The sequence below is a fragment of the Filicampus tigris genome, chromosome 13 (assembly GCF_054856515.1).
Source record: "Filicampus tigris isolate MCC_2025a chromosome 13, RoL_Ftig_1.0, whole genome shotgun sequence".
Lineage (NCBI taxonomy): Eukaryota > Metazoa > Chordata > Actinopteri > Syngnathiformes > Syngnathidae > Filicampus > Filicampus tigris.
The window spans coordinates 12,776,721-12,796,508 of NC_141229.1; the positions used below are offsets into that span (position 1 = coordinate 12,776,721).

General features: G+C 39.7%; 1 protein-coding gene across 5 annotated transcripts in view; it reads left to right on the plus strand.

Moving 5' to 3' along the window:
- Nucleotides 1-15,001: 15,001 nt before the first annotated feature.
- The window catches only part of eml1 (EMAP like 1), a 47,914-nt gene continuing 43,127 nt past the window's right edge, over nt 15,002-19,788 (plus strand). The window contains exons 1-2 of one of the 5 annotated variants that reach the window (XM_086049261.1): nt 15,002-15,124; nt 17,416-17,572. Coding sequence is in view for 1 of the 5 variants with exons in the window: in XM_086049258.1 (XP_085905384.1) it covers nt 15,097-15,124 (28 nt within the window). In the remaining 4 variants the exon portion in view is untranslated. Of the gene's footprint in view, nt 15,125-16,419; nt 16,489-17,415; nt 17,573-19,788 lie in introns of those variants that run through there. The other 4 variants (XM_086049263.1, XM_086049262.1, XM_086049265.1 and 1 more) reach the window with 4 other exon arrangements.

Sequence of the window (19,788 nt, forward strand, 5' to 3'; positions counted from 1 at the left end):
GTGTTCATTTGTATCTTTATTTTTTGGAGTTTATAAGTAGCAGCCTGTTTCTCCCATTCACACCTGTGTTTGGGTGTGTGTGCACGTGCGTACACTTGGTGGTGGGGGATCTTATGTGGTTTCGTGTGTGTGTGTTTAAGTCCTTTACCCCCGCACCTCTAGCGCACGGCCTATCTGAATGGGCTCGGCCCACAAAGCTCCGGAGCTCCGCAGAGTTTGCACAATGGTTTAGGAATGCATTGAAATGCCGTGTCATGCTGAGCTCATTATGGGCCTTAATTAATACTAATGTAAATGAGCACACCTACTGGCTCTTTCTCATGGTGAGAGGGTGTTACTGTAAGGCAAAGGCACAGTGTTTGCACAAGAATGGGCCTGAGGTTGAGATAAGGGCAAGGCTTGCTGGATTTTAAGCCTTGACAATAACTGTCAAACAACTTAATCACTATTAAAAAAAAATAAAATACAAGTTTCACTGAGGTGAAAAAGGCCCGTCCAGTCCACAAATTACACTTTTATGGTGGCGTCAGTGGGAAGGCCCCAGGGTTCCGTTGGCCTTACATTGGCCCCTTGCTGTCTGGACAAAGCCAGCTGATTAGTCAGTTTAACATTAAGATAAGCAGGCTTTGATTAGATAAAAAGAATACTGGACCAACAATAGTTTAACTAACTAGAAGGACTGGTTGAGTAGTTGCATAAGATTAACAAGACTGGGGGAGTTTTCCCTAATTGCTCATGAAGATAAAAATATGAGAATAAAAGCAAAGGCTAAAAAGTTGGCAGACTATAGAGGGACTTTGGATGCAGTAGCAAAGACATGACACGATGACAATTTACGGTGTGATCCCTCCAAAATTCAGGCATCTCTCACCAACTGTGTGGGAAGATAAATACAAGTAAAACTGAGACGGTTTTACATCATGATCTGGAATAGCTGACAGCTTGGCTTGGTTTAGCTAAAACAGCATTAACTTTGCCTAACATTAGCCACAAGGCTAGATAGCGTTTAGCTTGGTGGGAGTCAGCAGAATACTACATTTCTGAGGTGAACATACGTTTAATATAAGACTATGGCAACAACCGAATGATGTTCAATGTGAGATATGTCATGTCATGTCATCTTCCAAACCGCTTATCCTATATAGGGTCGCGGGGAGTTGCTGGAGCCTATCCCAGCCGTCAATGGGCGAAGGCAGACTACACCCCGAACTGGTCGCCAGCCAGTCACAGGGCACAATGTGAGATATATATATTTATATTTTTTAGTATATACTGATATACAGAATATAAATATATGCAGTATATTCGAAATATGTGTCAGTGAAAAGAACTGAAGTAAAAAGTAAACAGAAAATAAAGTTATGTACTATAAGATGTGTTTTGTAACTTCGCTAAGTGTAAAAGCTGACCTTGTGTTCAGAACAAACACGGATGTATGGACTGGAAATCTGGCTGGTGTGATATCAGCATCGATGATTCATGAAAGCCACAATCTCCATATTTGACAAATGTTCAGCAGCCGGCGCCTAGCAACTGACTTAGAACTGATGCGGACCTGGACCTAAAAGTCAGAATCAGGTAAGTACGTTTAATGCCAACAGTGACTATGTTTACATGCAGTCAATGATCCTTTCAAAACCCAAATATTGAAGTGTTCGAGTTTTGAAAGGCCATGTAAATGTGCAAAACCCCAAATATGCTCATATTCGGGTGGGAGAGTGTTGGCCATGGTCTGGCTGAGATTGACAGCAGCAGTGACAAATTGCGAAATAATTTCAATGCTATGACAAGCTATGCAAAATGAACTAACCAAATGCTATGCTAGCCTGAAAATCAATGTAAAGATGTTCGCAAACTTTACTATTCCATCTCAAACTCATTATGAAGGCATGTACAAGACTGAGCCAATGGTATACCACACGGTGCCAGAGTGACTACGTCAAGATTCTGGAAGTGACGTCGGGATTCCTTGCTAGTCAAATCAGAGGACAGAAAGCCAAATTTTCATGCAGTGCAATGTTTAACCTGTAGATGGCTTCACACAGACGGTTTTGGCCCCAAATTCAAGATTCCTACAAACATGCACTAAAATATCAAAATAATGACCCACATTAGTGCATGCATTAGTAGACACCCATTTATACAGTTTATCAGCAAAAAAAAAAAAAGAAAAAAGTTGATTAGGGGGTGAGTCCCGCTTTAAGAATGAAACAGGGAACTTACCTAACTAACTTACCTAAAGGGGTGTACACAAATCATAAATCAACTTGAGATGTAAATTTTCACATTTGTATTAATTTTCACTATACTAAGGATACATGGGCGGAAGTATTGAGCCGAAGTTTGTCAGTAAAAATATCCAAGAATAGTAAAGTAAATAAAAAAACGCATCTCCAAATTTATTGACAGCACAGGCGCCAGCCGCTGAAAAATTTACTTGCACAGTCTCAAATTTTCGGGAAAGATGCAACCATTTAGGGCCATTCTGGAGTCCTGCCTTAGTGGGAAAACGCCCAATATAGCTGAATGTGTTTTTATTAGCGGACATAATTGCTACTAGATGCATAAACTTCAGATGAAAGAGAGGCTTGCTGACCGTCTTTTGTCTTTATGGGCACATCTGATGTTTTTCGCCTCATGTTCTCAGAGAAATGTGAAGCATTTCTTTAAAAATTAAAAAAAAAAAAAAAGCATGCTGATCTTTCTTCCAGTAATAAGAGGTGATTTATGGAAGCGTGCAGCTGCGGTTCATCCTCCTCCACATCAGCAGAAAGAAGAAAATTTCTGGCGTCTGGTTTGTTTTGGCTGTCCTTTTGGGACCGACTTAATGGATGTTCTGTCTTAGCGTGCATGCTGCACTCTGCACACTTTCATATTGTTCTCATACGGAGCGACGTCATCACAGTTGCAGCTTTGCACTTTACACTTTTATTTGTGAATTAGCAAAATGATCTACAGGGTGGGCCAAAAGTAGGGTTTTGAGCTTGTGTTAGGCTTTAGGGTTTCAAGTCATGGTTTCAAGCTAGCGTGAGGGTTTTAAAAAAGGGTTAAGCTTTCAATTTAGGGTCCTCCCTCTCTCCTTTTCATACCATCCTCTGATGATTAGAATGAGAATGTCCTTCCTTTCTTACTTCTATCTTTCCTTCATACCAACATCCCTTCTTTTTTCCTTTCCTTCTTCCATACTTCCTTGTTTCCTTCCCTTGTCCTTTGTTGCCATCTTCCTTCTTCATTCCTTTGTCCCTTTCCTCTTTCATCCATCCTTTCTGCCTTCCAAAACATCTTGCTTTGTGTCCTTCTGTCCTCCCTTGCTTCCGCATCAACATCACCCCTTCTTTTCATGTCCTTGTTTCCTTTCTTCCTTCCACGCTACTTCCCTCCTTAATTCTTTCCTTCCTTCCTTAAATAAGTTCATTAAATAATGTAACTGTACCCTACTTTTCGCCCACTCTATAAATTCTTAGTGTAGTTCGGGTTCTAATGGAGTCTTATTTTTACATTCCAAGTTGAATCTGAAAGTATTCCTTTTTCTCCTGGCAGTATTTATTCAGTTAGAAATGCGCACGGAGCTTTTAAGCTTCAGCTGCTTCAAGCCTTTCTCTGTTTTCGATACGAAAGTCGCTTTTTGTGGAAGTTTTCATTTTTGCAAGGCTGTCAAACCTTTCGTCAGAACATGGCCCTGCTGTTTGTGTGTGGCACAGTGTTCCTCTGTGTTTTTTTAACCGTGTAATTGACAACAAGCTCTTTTTTTAAGGTTCAGGGAAAGAGAAGGGGGGAGGAGAAGGAGAAAGTATGTTTTTTTTCCCAACACTGAAGACCCCCGTTTCTGTTTTTTTTAGGTTTCCAGTTTCACCCAACTTGTTTCCGTCGAGTTTTATTCATGACCTCCATCTGGAAATAATATATGTTCATGAAAACAAGCCATCAGCAATTTTAGGGAAGAGTTGCATATGTGTGTGTGTGTGTGTGTGTGCGTGTGTGTGCGTGTGTGCGTGCATGCGTGTGCACGGTCACGTGTATGTTCATTTGTGCATATGTGTGAGCATAGAGGGGACATTAGGGCCTCTTATGCAAGTTTAACATTGTAACATTAGCTCCGTTCACACTGCATGTAAAACCCTTTTTTTCCCCAATGACACTGTTCTGTTTAAATTACACCAGCATGGAATGCGGGGAAGAAATTGTATCATAAGCCTCTTTTCACACATTCTGCCAGAATAAAAGACATGGAATCTTTCCACTTTTGCCTTTTACACAGCGTAACCGGTGGTGTCCGACTGCGTTGTGTTTAAGAATATTGACGACGCACAGCAGGATTCCATGTGCCTGTTGCATTTAATCGTCTCAATGACAAAACCTGACAATAACAGCACAAAACAATGTCCTCCTGTTAATTATGGTGATACAGTGTGCCCCTCCCCATGGACATCAACCAAAAAAAGTGAGAGTCAAAGGCGCGAGTAAAACTTAAAAGAGGCAGTGGCACATTAATTATTAAAGTAGAGGAACATGTAAAAATGTTGTTTGATTATGGAGGATATAATAAAAGAAGACAAGCGTGCCTTGCTCAAGGGCACCTCAACAGTACCCTGGAGCAGGCTAGCATCTCTCCAACAACTACTAGTAGGCATTTGTACATGTTGTCCGCAGCGCGACTAGAACCGTAATCCTCTGGTTCAAAAGCCAAAGTCCTTACAGATGGCCTACTGCCGCCCCGTTAATGAAGAAAATGTATGAATGGATGGACTTCATCCCCTCCATGTAGAAAAATAAGAGCTGCAAAATGACAGCTTTTCCAGTTGCGTAAAAGAGGCAACTGTTAGTTGAGGGTGAAAGATGTTTGACTGAGCTAAGAAGCAAATCCCCCAACATTCTCTCTGAAAACCTCATTTGCAATGCATATGTGCTCAGTGTACATTCTTTGATTCCAGTGCAAAATTACTCATGAAAATATTTCAAGCGCAGCTGCGGGGAGAAATGATGCGTCATGCAGGTCTTTGGCAAATGCCTTGACCCTGGCTCAGGTTAAAAATATGCAACAAAAGCCGCTCCTCCGAGGAAAGATCTGGCTTGTGTCGGAGTGGCTCGCGACCGCGTGAGTGAAGAGATAGAGCAGATATTCACTCAAGTCTGGTCATACCGAACAATTCCTTGTCTGTCTGGAGGCAGTCCGGTCACACCTGAGAGCCTCTGTAGAGCAGCGAGACTTTCACCAGCTGTGTGTGTGTGTGTGTGTGTGTGTGTGTGTGTGTGTCCCCTCTCCTGACCCTCCAAGCACAGACGCCTCTAAGTGCACATACAGGTCGCTGTCTGTATATCTAACTAACTATTTGTCAGTCTGCCTGGAGCCCATACAATCTCTTTTAAAGCTATAATGGCTTTAGCAGGCCCTGAAGGAGGCAACAAGCAGCGTGTGACGAGAGGTTCTGGGGGGGCGGGGGTTGGATCGTTTTTAAAAGCCCCCAAGTTAACCTCAGTGCAAAGGTTTATGCCTGCCACGAAAGCCACAGAGCCCTCTGAAAGGTGTGACAGCACAGAGTAGTATCCAGTGACAATCCCAAGGAACCACTAATGGAGTCTTATTTTTACATTCTGTAAAAAAAACGATTTTGGAGAGTGGTAAATATTACCCATGAAAATCATGTCAAATGTACCTGATTATTTTAGGCAGTAAATGCGTTATAAAATAAAGGGTAACTTATACCTACACTACCATTTTACATCAAAGCGGTACGTAGAAAAAAATAGTAAAATATTGCAACACTGTAAAAAGAACAACAACTATAGAATCTACTCAATAAATGTATACTGTAAAAAACAACCAAAAGAATCCACCCCATCAATGTAGGGTAACAATTTCATAGTTTTTGAATTGTGGTTAATGTTTTGACAGTATTTTCTTTAATAAATAGAAACGATCCCTCATTATGATCCCTATAACAACTTTAGAGACTATTTTAAGTAGCATTTTGACTTGTACTAATGTAAAAACGGTATGGCAAGTCTTGTGTGTCCCAAAGCTCAGAGCGCTGAGACACCATATTCATAAAGGCTTCCTCCTTTGTCCTCATGCCGTTACCTGTAAAATAAGTCCACCATTCAGGAGTGGATTAATGGCATTCATTTCAATGGGAAAGATGATTTGAGATACACATTATTTGGGATAAAGCGTAGCTATGGAACATATTAAATTCCTAAGTCGAGGTACCACTGTATAGGGATTTTTATATACAGTAGTGGACTGACTATATAGTTCACTCATAAATCAAATGAAAAATAGCATTCAAAAACTACTGGCACACCGTTTATTATGTCATTACTTTTGCAGGCTTACAACGTTATCTTATGAATATTTTGTAATGAATATTGAATAATAACATTTTGAAGAAAAAATAAATTCCATTATTATTCATGTGTTTTAGTTTTTTAATAAGGAAAAATAGCACATGAGATATTTTATGTTATGAATATAAGTAATATTTTTCAATTAAATAGCTTGAAGGCTCTTTTATGATTGTTTGTTGAATATTTAAACTGTTGCTTGTTGTGAAGTGAGCTGCGCTCATATCTCAAGTTTGTGCTCGAAAGTCAAAGCAAAAAAAGTCTTGCGTCCCGAAAGACTCATAAGTTGGGTCACTCGTATCTCAATGCACCACCGTATTCTGGACACAGTCATATCCTTCCTGAAAATGTTTGTTGAATTCCATACAATATGACTCAAAAGTCATTCAGCTTTTGCTGTGGTTCCACTTCAATTACTCCGTTTATCCAGCTGCAGTAGCTTTATAGCACGTATAACTAAAAACAAAAAAGAAGCCTAAAAATAGACCAGTTCTGTGTTTAGTCTTCACCGAGTGTCTGTGTTTGGATAAATTAGTCTTGCAGCCACACTGTGGTGTTAGTGCAAGACGTTCTGGTCGCAAGATTCCCATATGTGCTGCTGCCTCACATTCCCGATCAACCCCCTCTTCAACCCCCACCCCCCCAAACGCACGCATACCCCCCCCCCACCCACACACGCACGCACACACACAAACCACCCCCCACCCCCCCTCTTTTGATGCTCCTCAGCAGTCCATCCATCATACCCGACCTAGCTCGGGATTGTCTTTTTTCACCCCGCCCATGCTCCTCTCTTTCCTGGCCGCTGTCCTCCCCTCCACGCAAGCCAAAACCCTCAATAGCCTTGCTATTAATTTAAGCCTTCACCACTGCTGCTAAACGTTTCCATTTCATACATAATTCCAACCTTCCACTAGTGTCCTCCTCCTCCTCCTCCCAGCCACTCTTCCCCAACTTGTTTTTTTTCTTCCCTTTCTCGCAACAGCCCACAACTTCTGTGGAGCATCTGGAGTTTCCCCCCTCTTTCAACTGGCTGGGACCTGAGGGCAGTGCCTGTTGAGGATCAAGAGTGTGCGCGTGTGTGCGTGGGCGCGTGTGTGTTGGGGTGCGCGCGCGTGTGTGCAGGTCTACCACTGCTGTTCAAATCAAAGTGCCTTTTGTTGCGTGCTCTGGAATCCCCTCCGTCACACCTCGGCCCATTCTCAGTTGGGGGTGGGGGGAGGGGGGGGACTCCTGCTCCCCAGCCAGAGGGGAACTTCCTCCTCCTCCACAGTTAATCTACTAGAAATACATCCTGTGAACCCCCTCCGGGTTACAGAATTACACACATAATGCATAAAGTGGAGTCTTGATTTTGCGACATCTTCAAAAGCCACAAAGTTGAGTCATTTTCTGTCCAACGAACCATAAATGGTTACTGGGATGCATGTTCAAAATAGGCCCAGAATTGTAATTATTGTCCATTTTCCATTGCAATGAATCTACTAAGCTTAATTGCCATGGCTCTCGCTACTTGCTTTTAATGCTTTTCAACTGACAAAACCACTTACTATTTCTAGCTTTAAGACTGTATGGCTTAGAATGACAAAACACATATTTTAAATGTAACTTCACTTAACATCTGTTCTTTTGAAAATGTAGAAATACTCTTTGTTTCTAATTAAATCATGGAAATAGAAATAACTTGTCCATTCATTGTTTGGTAAGGCAATTTCAGTACCATTATAACTCTGTGAACTACCTTACAAGTGTAAAATGAAGTTAACTCAACTCAACTTTATTTATGGAGCCCTTTAAAAACAACCACAGCTGCATACAAAGTGATGTACATAAAGTAAAAATCAGACATGAAAACAAAGACAGGCGAACAATAAATGAATAACATAAAAAAAGCAAACTCAATGAAACACAAAAACAATGCCGAGTCTCATGTTGAGTCGAAAGCCAAAGAATAACAACGTGTTTTAAGATGAGTTTTAAAGATGGACAGAGAATCAGTAAACATTTTTTAACCATATAGCCATTTTAAAGTAGTGTTTTAGTCAACCCAAAATGTTCTTTACAATAATATTTTCTTTGTGTCTCCACTAGTCGAAACAGGGCAGCCTGATTAATATTGCGTTTGTGGAATATGAGTTAAACAGCAAAATCCACCCATTGTCAGCCATACTCAGAAGGCGGCCATTTGTCTCTTCTGTTGACTGAGAATGACACCACAGTTACTCAGGGCTCAGGTAACAACCAATCACGGCTCACCTGTTTTCTGAAGCTGAGCCATAATTGGTTGTTACCTGAGCCCTGAGGGTCTGTGATGTCATTTTCACTTGACAGCAAGTGACAAAATCGGCGCCCCTTGCGAAGGGCAAAAATAGGTAGATTTTACTATTTAACTCAGATTCCACAAACACAGTATCAATCAGACTTTTGTGTTTAGACTAGAGGAGCTACATAGAACATATTATTGTAAAGAAAATTTTGGGGTTGACCTTATCTTTAATTGTCTTACAAATCTATAAAGGAATTGCATTCAGGCAATGTGAAGATGATTAGCTTATTAGAATTAATAGCAATAGAAATTATGATTTTTTTTTTTACACTATTCGCCGTTCCCCAGCGACTGTCATGGGTAGGTTGCATCAGGAAGGGAATCTGGCGTAAAAACTGTGCCAAACATATCACACGAGTAACTCGCTGTGGCGACCCCTGATTAAAAAAGGGACTAAGCTGAAAGTCAAACAACAACAATTAACACTTTTACTGCCAAATATAAAACAACTCATTACTCTTTTATGGTAACGTGAAAACAAAGAAAAACACTAAACAATGAATAGCAGATGTGTTGAATGATAAATTCAAAAATTGTTAGTGTCACAGTTGTTCCTCACTTTATTATAGTTTTAACTGGCGTGCGTAAACTGTAAAAAGATGTTAACCACTGATCTTTAACCACTCCGTAAACAGCATTACAGGTGTAAAAAGTATGTAACCACTGGAGAAAGTAAAACGGAAAAACAAATCCCAAATACTAAATTTTTAATGTTGAATTGCATGGTCTCATTTTTTTTTTACATTCTTAACTGTCATGCAATTGTAAACAGAAGTTAACCGCTCATTCTGTACCTTAACTTACCGAGCTCTGTCAGCTGGGATAGGCTCCAGTTCACTAGTGAGGGTAAGCGGTATAAAAATGGATAGCTGGATAGTGATAGTGAAAGTCCCCAAAAACAAATTGTCTTTTAATACACTTCAACAATTGTCTTCGTGTAACATTAGAAAGTACTTTAACGAGTGGCCCGTAAAGGTTCATTGCATCCTACATGCTAAAAAAGACAACACTCAGGTTTATTTAAAGCTATAAAACAGTACTTGTTTGCCGTCTACTTGCATAGTTGTAACTTAACATTGTCTTGTTATCTGCTGTGGCCTGAATGTCTGGAATGGCCAAGTGCTAGGAATTAACTTAATGGCTCGCTACAATTGTAAAAGCAGCAATTGTTTGTGTACTCTGTCTGTGTTTGGGAACAATGAAGTGCAGCATCATCAACAGTCTCGTCCCCCCCCCCGTTCAGGTTGTTAAACGCATGGAACGCTGCGACTGAGCTCTGCCACAAGTCCGCAATTAGGGCTCTGCCCACAGCGTCATAAAACAGTTAGTGGATTCATTCAGAGGCTGTTAGATTTAACACTATTAAGAGTTCATTAGTTGCTGCATTCAGAAGTGCTGCTGCCGTGAGAAGGCCGTTAACAAAGAGTCATTAATGGGCTCCATTTCAATGGTTTGATTGTAATAAGTTATCATTAAATGAAGATAAAACAAAATTTATGGTGTTTGGTGGTATGCACCTTAACAATGGCATAAAACAAAATCTAAATGGTATTGAAATTGAGAGAGTCACTGAAATAAAGTTTTTGGGAGTCATTATTGATCATAAACTGTGTTGGAAGCCACAAATAAAACACACTAAACTGGCTAAATCAGTGGCTGTTTTCTACAAAGTAAAAGATTTGTTAAACAAGAAAGCTCTTCATGCATTGTATTCTTCTCATGTTGCCTCACCCGACATATTGTACTGAAATTTGGGGAAATGTGTCCAAAACAAATATAGATGCTATTATTAAAAAAAAAAAAAAAGGCTATTAGAATAATTAACAAGGTTGGCTATAGAGAATCAGTGAATAAATTATTCATAGGATGATCTGTTATTTTAAAATTCATGGATATTGTGTATCTGAAGACATTGGAAATCCCTTTTCGTGTCATAAATAAAAGTCTACCTGTTGGTATTCAGACCTTTTTTTAAGTTAAAACAAGGAAATTATCATTTAAGAGATTTATTTATGTTTGAAACATGAAAAGTGAGGACCAACATAAAATACAGATGTGTTTCAGTTTTGAGGGTGAAATTGTGGAATAGACTTGATGATGCGTTGAAGCTGTTTTGTTCTTTGTTGAAGTTTAAGAAAAAATTAAACTGTAAAATAATTGATGTGTTTAGGGCCATTGATAAAATGTAAAATTAGAGATTAAAATGTGAGTGTGTAGTATTTATTTATCTTGTTCTATTGAAATTCTAGGTGATTCATGGGACAGGTGATTCCTTTTTTCGGTTGTTAACTGATATTTGAAATGATTTGTGTATTTTTCTTTTTTGTATTATGCGTACAACCGAAAGTAAACTATTCATTCATTCATTCATTCATTCATTCATTCATTCGTTCATTTCACTCCGATGAATTAGGCACCCGCTGGCTATCACCTGCAAAAGCGCAATGGGAATTTTGTTTTATTTTACACCCACCCATGTCAGCTCTTACATGTGGTATTTGATGTCAAATTAACACAGACTGCAGGTTTTAAAGTGGAAATCAACCTCAAGTTCCTAACAGGCTCACTAGTTGAAACACAGCATTCTGTGATATTGTGTTTGTGGAATATGAGTTAAGTAGCAAAATCCACCCCTTTTTAGGCATCTCAGGGGGCAGCCATTTTGTCACTTCTGTCGACTGAAAATGACATCACAAATGCTCAGGGCTCACGTAACAACCAATCACGGCTCAGCTTCAGAAAACAGGTCAGCCGTGATTGCCTGTTACCTGAGCCCTGGACAGTTGTGATGTCATTTTTAGTCGACAGAAGTGACAAAATGGCCGCCCCCGGAGATGGCTAGAAACGGGTGGATTAACTCTTATTCCACAAACGCAATATGTATCAGAATGCCTTGTTTCAACTAGTGGGTTTGCATAGAAAATATTCTTGAAAACAATATGTTTGTGTTAACCTACACTTTAACATTAGGATCCATCTGTAAAAACTGATAAACAGTCTTATATTTAGGGCTCTGGTTCATTTGCAACCGTGACACTTAAACAACAAATAGAAAGGGTCTTACAGGACATCTATTGTGTTCTTTTTTCTACCACAATTTAAAACCATTCCAAAATTAAATTTATTGCCTGCTGAAATCAGACTATTTGTAGGGCTGTCTCTACTCTTCTACTTCTACTCTTCCTCATAACAACTATTGTCTATATGACAATAATTACATTATTGTAACATTACATAGGAGTAAATCCCTTCATGTTGCATTCTTGTCGAATAAAGAAAAAACAAGCAACACAGTTTTAATCTGGAAGTGCATGACTCTTTTTCCTGACCGTGCCCTTTGTTCAACTCTTTCCATGTAATGGAGCAACCAGAGGAGGCTGTTTCCAGCCACTTAGTCACGATCTAATTTTTACGCTTAATTTTCACTCAATTTCACACTCGTTGCCTCTAGGAGACCTACTTTCTCACGAACATGTGAAAATCTGTAGGTTGTTGATGTAACAACAACAACGGAACATCTATGGCTTAAAGCAATCCGTTCTGGGCCTCCTTTAGAGTTGTTTGGATTTTCCAATACATTTTTTCCCATAGAAAGAGAATAGGGTTATTCTGTTCCAGGTTCCTTCTGTATCAACACTTTAGTTGCTGTAAACAAAATATTTTAAAATAACATTTTGCCATTCTTCAATGTTACAGAAGTATCAATATAAGTTAAGCATGGTTTTTGGTTACATTAAATGCTAACAAAAACATTAAAAGAACTAATTCTTAAAGAAGGAGTCAAACCAAAAACTTTCTTTACAATAATATGTTGTATGCACCCTCACTAGTGTAAACACAGTGTTCTGATTATGTTTGTGGAATATGGGTTAAGCAGCAAAGTCATGTCATTTGATGCACGTGTCATGATGTTATTTTCCATCAACAGCAAGTGGCAAAATGGCCGCCCCCTGTAATGTGATGTTAGAGATTTGTTCATAAATACATTATACTCGTACATATATGTTGAAGATAATTGCTGAAAACAAAACGTTAACCATCCCTTCACCATCTTTTTTTTTTTTTTTAATTGCACTTGTCATTAAGCTTGCATGTAACTGCTGCCTATCTCAGATTACTTTTGGGTTACATTCACATTGAAGGACATGATACCCAATTTTGTTCAATCCAATCATTTTTATGTAGTCATTCACGTTTCAAAAACAAATGTTCCTGCTGTTATGAACAGAACGTGTCCGTGAAGCTGAAAACACGAGGTTGAGTGACACACAATTTAGCGCAGAGTTTACCAAGGTAAATATGAACCGTTTCGCAATTTCATTCTTGTCCATACTTACGTCCTTGTGATTTTGTGCACATTTTAGTCATCAGTCGCGGCCCAAATACTGTTCCAATTGAAATTATGAATAAAACTAAAAATAACTATACACTACTGCTATACAACTACTCTAAAAATAACAACATGGTATGATCTCTATTCCGTGGATTTTCACTTACACCGGGTGTGTCTGGAACATATCGGCTACAATGAATGAGGGTTAACTGTAATTTGGGTTTTCTGTTTGAACGACTGAATATTACCTGAGTCAAACTAATGGACTCAATAGACACACAGGCAGACTGTCTGTTTGCCTTGGCAAAAGGGGTCAAGAGGTCCCAACAGGGTGAAGGTTGGGGTTATGTTTGGAAAGACCCTCCAGCTCTTCTGCAAACAAGAGCAGCAGATCAAACAGTGATGGGGTGCTGTGTTACATCCAAGCTCGGGGCTGGGGGAGGTGGGGGCAGGTCTGGTGCATAGATAATAGCCCCCTTCCTCCTACACACTTCTTCTCTGGCGTTGTAGCTGTAGATTAGCATTGTGTGGCGGCACTTAAGACCTAACCTCTGCGACACTGCGTTATTCCTCGGACATGCTTACCATCTGACCCCTCTCTGGTCACATGCTGCACTTTTCTCTCTTGCCATAATCCTCTCAGTCAAGTGACAATGGGTCATCTGAGTCCCTCAAGAACCACTGAATGGAGTTTAGAAGAATACTTTTACTCTTTTATTAACTCACGAGTGCTCATATTGAAAAAAAGGAAAACAAATACGTTCCACCGCATGTTGTTCAGGGTTGATTTTCATGCTATGAAACAGCATTTTAAAAGGGCTGTTTGCACTGTTGTGGGCGAAACAGCCAACATCATTAATCACCAATAGTGTCTGCTCTTGTTCCCTTTAAATGTGGAGTACTTTTTTCTTGGAGACATCTCTGTCAAGAAGAATACAGCGATCTGTGAGTGACCGGAGCATTCTTTAGATGTGGTCAATCTTGCATAAACAAAAGTTATCTTTATTGACTTTTCATTTTCTTGACGTGCATGAGCCTGATATAGACATGTTAAGATTTTTTTGTTCAAATGTCTTTCTAAAGTCTTGTTTTTCTAGTATTTTTTGCTTTCTAGAAGTATAAGGTAGAATTCTCTTAAAGGGGAAGTCAACCCAAACATTTTTTTTCAATAACATGTTCTATGCAGGCCCATAGGTGAAAAAAGGCATTCTGATTAATATTGCGTTTGTGGAACATATGACCAATCGCAGCTCATCCGTTTTCTAAAACTGAGCCATGGTTGGTTGTTATCTGAGCCCTGAGCAACTGTGATGTCATTTTCCGTAGACAGAAGTGACAAAAAGGTTAAAACGGGTGGATTTTGCTGCTTAACTCATATTCCACAAATGCAATATTAATCAGAATGCCTTCTTCCAACTAGTGGGCCTGCATAGAACATATTCTTGAAAAAAATGTTTGGGTTGACTTCACCTTTAATGTTATTTTTATTTTTTCAGCATGTAGTCAAGAGACACAAAAGCCTTTTTATTTGTTCAAATGTTAATAGGTTTGAGTATTGCTGGTATGTAGGCCATTGGAGAGAATTGGCGACAACCAAGCAATCTGGAGCTGCTTGTTTATTAGGTTCTAGCGCCTTTCACAGGAAATTTTAGTTACTACAACCTGGGCTTTGTAGAGTACGATAATGCCAGGTTTTGGCCAAACTATGTACCAAATTAAAAAGAAAGAAAGGCACATGAACTGCCCTAGTATTTAATTAAGGATTCAGTGAGGAATTTTGTATCTTGTGTTTTATTTGAATGTTGCAAGGGGAACCATTAAAGGCCGGTCATATCTCAGGGAAACAGTACCCCAAGGGAGGGGCTGTTGGTTACGCATTTACTGCCCAATAGCGTCGAATGGAATATTTGATTGACACGCGCTTAGGCCACTGCCGATGCTGTGCAGGGAGCCAAGAGAGATTGGAAGGAGAGAGAGGGTGGACTGAAGTATAGTTAGAAAGTTAGAACAGAGAGTGAGGGACACAGTGTAATAGTTGAGAGGAGATATTAAGAGTTAAAGGCCACAACAGTCACTTGTGGTGCAATCTGCAGCCATGTCTGACTGTGAGGGGCTTCCATTGGGTAAGTCAGCATAGGTCTTTATGGACGTGTGTGACTGAAAGATGAGGTGCCTATCTGTTTAGACTTTTGCAAGTGTGTGTTTTCAGCTATTGTGAGTGTGTGTTTGAAGGGGAGAAAGGAGGGGCTACTCTTTGGCCCATTCTGTTTTCGGCACAGCTCCCCACTGGGACATTGCACCCAGCAAGTATTCAGCTGGTTTGGTTTGGGCCCTTATATGGACACTTGGAGGCATTTCCCTAATGGAGATGGACTTTCCACTTACCAACAAATGTTCCTTACAGGCGGTCACTCTCACTAAACCGTGAGGAAGACTTATGTGTGGGACTTGGCAACTCTTAGGCTATCTGATTAGGAGTGATGTGAGAAAAGATGACTTACAACTGCAAGTGATTGCTTGTGTGTGCCTCAGCTGACCATGAGGGAAGGAAGGCTAAATCCCCGCAAAGACCAGCCAAGTTGGAAAGGAGACCTAAATCTCTTTGTGCCCTGGCTGACAGATTAAAAGCAACAATCATTTGGGAATAGAAACTTTCCCTTTTGCCTTATAGTTTCTCTCAGCCTCTCACTCAGACTTTGACTCATGTTTCCATCTGTTGCCACTTTTCTCTATTAGTCCATCTATCTCGTTCCCCACCTTATTCCCAGTGCAAAAGCAATGCAACTCTATCTATCTATCTATCTATCTATCTATCTATCTATCTATCTATCTATCTATCTATCTATCTATCTATCTATCTATCTATCTATCTATCTATCTATCTATCTACCTACCTATCTACCTACTGTATCCGCCTATCTATCCATCCATCACGTTTCCTCAACTTGTTTTTATCATTTTGTTTACACAAGCGGTAAGGCATCAAGTGTAGGTATATTTGTATGGATGCACTTGTATAATATACATTTACCCCCGAATGTGTCTGGGTATTTGAGTTAAGGCATTTATTTGTTATAGAGGCTTGTCAAAATGAAAATGACCTTGTTGTTTTTATACCTTTGTTACAGCTGTAACATTCTAGTAATGTTTGAAAATTGAGTTTGTAAGTGCTTGAAAAGTTGATCTAAAAGAAAGTAAACAGATACGTTTAAAATGGTTTTGTACGATCATAATTATAACAACAACAATGTATATACCTGCAGTACATATACGTTATGATGTTGACTTTAAAAGTGCAGGCCACGTTTCCCATTTTTGAATGGAGTTTCAGTAGCACTTCACTAGTTTTCCTGCAGGTGGCAGTGTGAGTCAAGCTTGTATGCGATTGTGCTTTGCGAGGAAGGGTTCATAAAGCGCGAGACAACTTGACAACAACTTGACAACAACTTGAGTCATCGCAAATAGTTGACGTGCTGGAGTGGAAAGGGTAAGGGATTGTGTTTGGTCGGGATGAAGAGCTGACGCGTGATAGGTTGTTTAATAAATATATTAAAAAAAAACACATCGTATTTGATTTAGTTTGTCACACACGAAGTGATGTGAGTGGACGTTTTAGGGCAAGTGGATTCAACGTGTAAATTCCTTGTGAAGTGAAAGTAAATGTCCTCTAAATTCGACTAACAACAGAGAAGGGTGTTGTTAACGGCCCCGTGTGCGCCTGTTGAAGGAAATCTGTAGAAAATAAAGTCTGGACAAGTTTGAATTTTGAACATTGGCAATGGTCTGGTGGCACTGTCATGCCACCCGAAGTTTACTGTAAATACAATAAACAAACAAAACCAAAACAATAAACACAATGAAATGAACACAGTCTTACATTTAAAAAAAAAGTTCATATTCAATATTTTGAGTTTTATCCTCTCAGACTGATCAACCATCATTGAACTTTTTACTGCACTGCACACATTTTTTTTCACATCAGTTAAAATACTTCCAGAAGGAATGGCTTGAACAAGATTTAAAGCCCGGAAAGTGTCAAATCTTAAATATTCAGTTAGATTTTATACTGCAAAAAAACACAACATGCAAAAAAAAAAAAAAAACTTCACAGAAGTACTATTTTCTTCAGGCCTATATAATACATTGCATGGATGCTAAATATGAAATGATTATTGAAACTCATCATAGTACAATATATCATGATCATACCGGGCCAGTGCTGTCCCGACACAATGGTGGCCTGATAGGGCCATCACCCAAAAAGGCTAAATGTAGGACCCTGTTTGGTTAGATATCTCGCATTGTTTACGGACACCATGTTGTTTTCATTCCTGGTATTGCCTTGCGTCAGCCTTGATCATCTCATCAGCAAGCCATTCACAAGCCTGATAATGATCCTGATCATTTGAATCAGGTGTGATGGAGAAGGGAGACATCTAAAACAGGATGGATAGGGGCTCTCGAGGACCGGACTTGGCGCCCCTGCTGTAGGCTGTTCCACTCATCCCGGACAAGGTGCGGAGCTGCGGATGGATCATTTTTTTTAAAACCCAGAAAGACGCCTGTGGGAGGTAACTCCTATATTGATCAAATATTTTACTATGTTATTTTATTTACTTATTTATTTGAATTTACTTATTCCCCATCGTCGCTCTTCTGTCTTCTTTTTGTGACTTGCTACTCTACCTTTGGTAAAGCTGAAAGTGTTCCTCTTGCCACCCAACTAGATGAAATGTGTGCATCGGTTGCAAAGGAGGAGATGAATGGTTTCTAAAGCAGTTTATTTTAGGCTATTGATTTAAGGTTCGACTTGCTCTGACTTTGAAAGGATCAAGAGGAGGAGAAACAGGGCAGGGTGCATAAAATGAAACAAAGGCTTCCTATTTATAACACAAAAAGAAATGAATGGAAAGCAGTATATACAGATAGTGCTGCGTGAGGACATGTCTGTTTCAGCTTTTGCACAGAGGGGAAAAAAAGGTTGTTCAGGAAAGAGGGGGAGGGTGAACATGGATGTTTCAGCAGCCAAGTCAGATGTGATTAATGTTGATACTGCTTGAGTTAGCACAGTCTTGTACTCTCCCACATATACTGTGTGTGTGGGTCTATACAGTAAAACGCCACAGATCAAAATCTCTCCGTATTCTTACGATGAAACAAACACTTTTTTTGCATAAATGTGGTCCAGAATTGTACCAGACTTGTGGCTCATAGAATACAGTCAGAGAAGTGGGTGTATTTTATACATATCTTTCCTGTTCACTTGCTTCTTTTACTTTCAATCATATATAGCATTACGGATTGTCACTGGTGGGAAAAATGTCCCTTTTGTCAAAACATGTACGTATGTTTTAAGTACAGCCCTTAAAAAAAAGAAACATTTTAAATGTTTCATGATTTTTATGTTTATGTTCATAAAATGAGCCATGGAACCGCATTTAAATGCACATTTGGTCGAAATGGCTAGTAATTTAACATCTCAACTAGGGCTGCAGCTATCGAATATTTTGATATTCGGATTTCCATCCATCCATTATCTATACCGCTTATCCTCGCATGGGTTGCGGGCGTGCTGGAGCCTATCCCAGCAGTCATCGGGCAGTAGGCGGGGAACACCCTGAACCGTTTGCCAGCCAATTGCAGGGCATACAGAGACAAACAAACAACTGCACTCACAACCACACCTAGGGACCATTTAGAGTGATCAATTAACCTACCGTGCATGTTTTTGGAATGTGGGAGGAAACCGGAGTACCCGGAGAAAACCCACGCAGGCACGGGGAAAACATGCAAACCCCACACCGGAAGGCTGGGGCCAGAATCGAAACCACAACTTCTGAACTGTGAGACGGACGTGCTAACCAGTTGACCACCGTATAAATACAGAACATAAAAAAATACATTTCCAAGATCAACTGGTTTTCATTTTCACATAACATTTTTTACATAAATTTAAACATCTTAATAGCCAACTGATTTCCTCTCTTAAAAGATACACTAAATAAGCGTGCACCCTAGGCAGAAAAAAATGCCTTAACATTTTTTTAACCGAGGTACTCGAATATCTCGTCGGACTCGTTTCATCCTTAACTGCATCCCTCCCAGCTCATGTTGAATTGTACAGGTAAGGCAAGGTGACTTCTGCAAAATATTTGCGGCTTGGAAACATATACTTCAGGTCAAATTTCCTGTTTCCAACATGTGCATAAATCACTGCCTTTGTGACGTGTAAATGGGTATCATGTCTTTGGCAATGTTCAGCATGATTGACTCCACAACTGCCTTCCACCGGGCATCATTCTTGTTATACAGAAAACGATGTGGAAATGATTCCGCTCGTGTTTCTTAGCAGGGATTAGTGGGTAGTTGCTTTAAAAAAATGCCATGTTGTTAGTGGAAGTAGTGCACGTCAGCAGAGCTATTCTTTGCATTACGGAGGCAGCTATAAAAAATTGCCCTGCCCTAATACAGACTTTGTCCAATTCAGTGTTCAAATGAATCATTGAGGACCTAGGTCAGATTAATTCATGGTGTAAACCAGCCCAATAACCAGGACAGCACACAGATGGTGGCTGGATCATCCAGAGGATTGACCTTGTTCCCTCCTTCATTCTGGATTTGGTTTTGTTTAATCCCAACCCACTAGCAGACTGACTGATCATCTGTGGAATTTAAAGAACGTCAGCAGTTTTTTTTTCTTCAGAAGAAAAGAAATGAACAATCTGCCCATTTTGATTGTGGCCTTCAATAGCCTCGTGGGAGTTAACACTACTTACATTTTCATTTA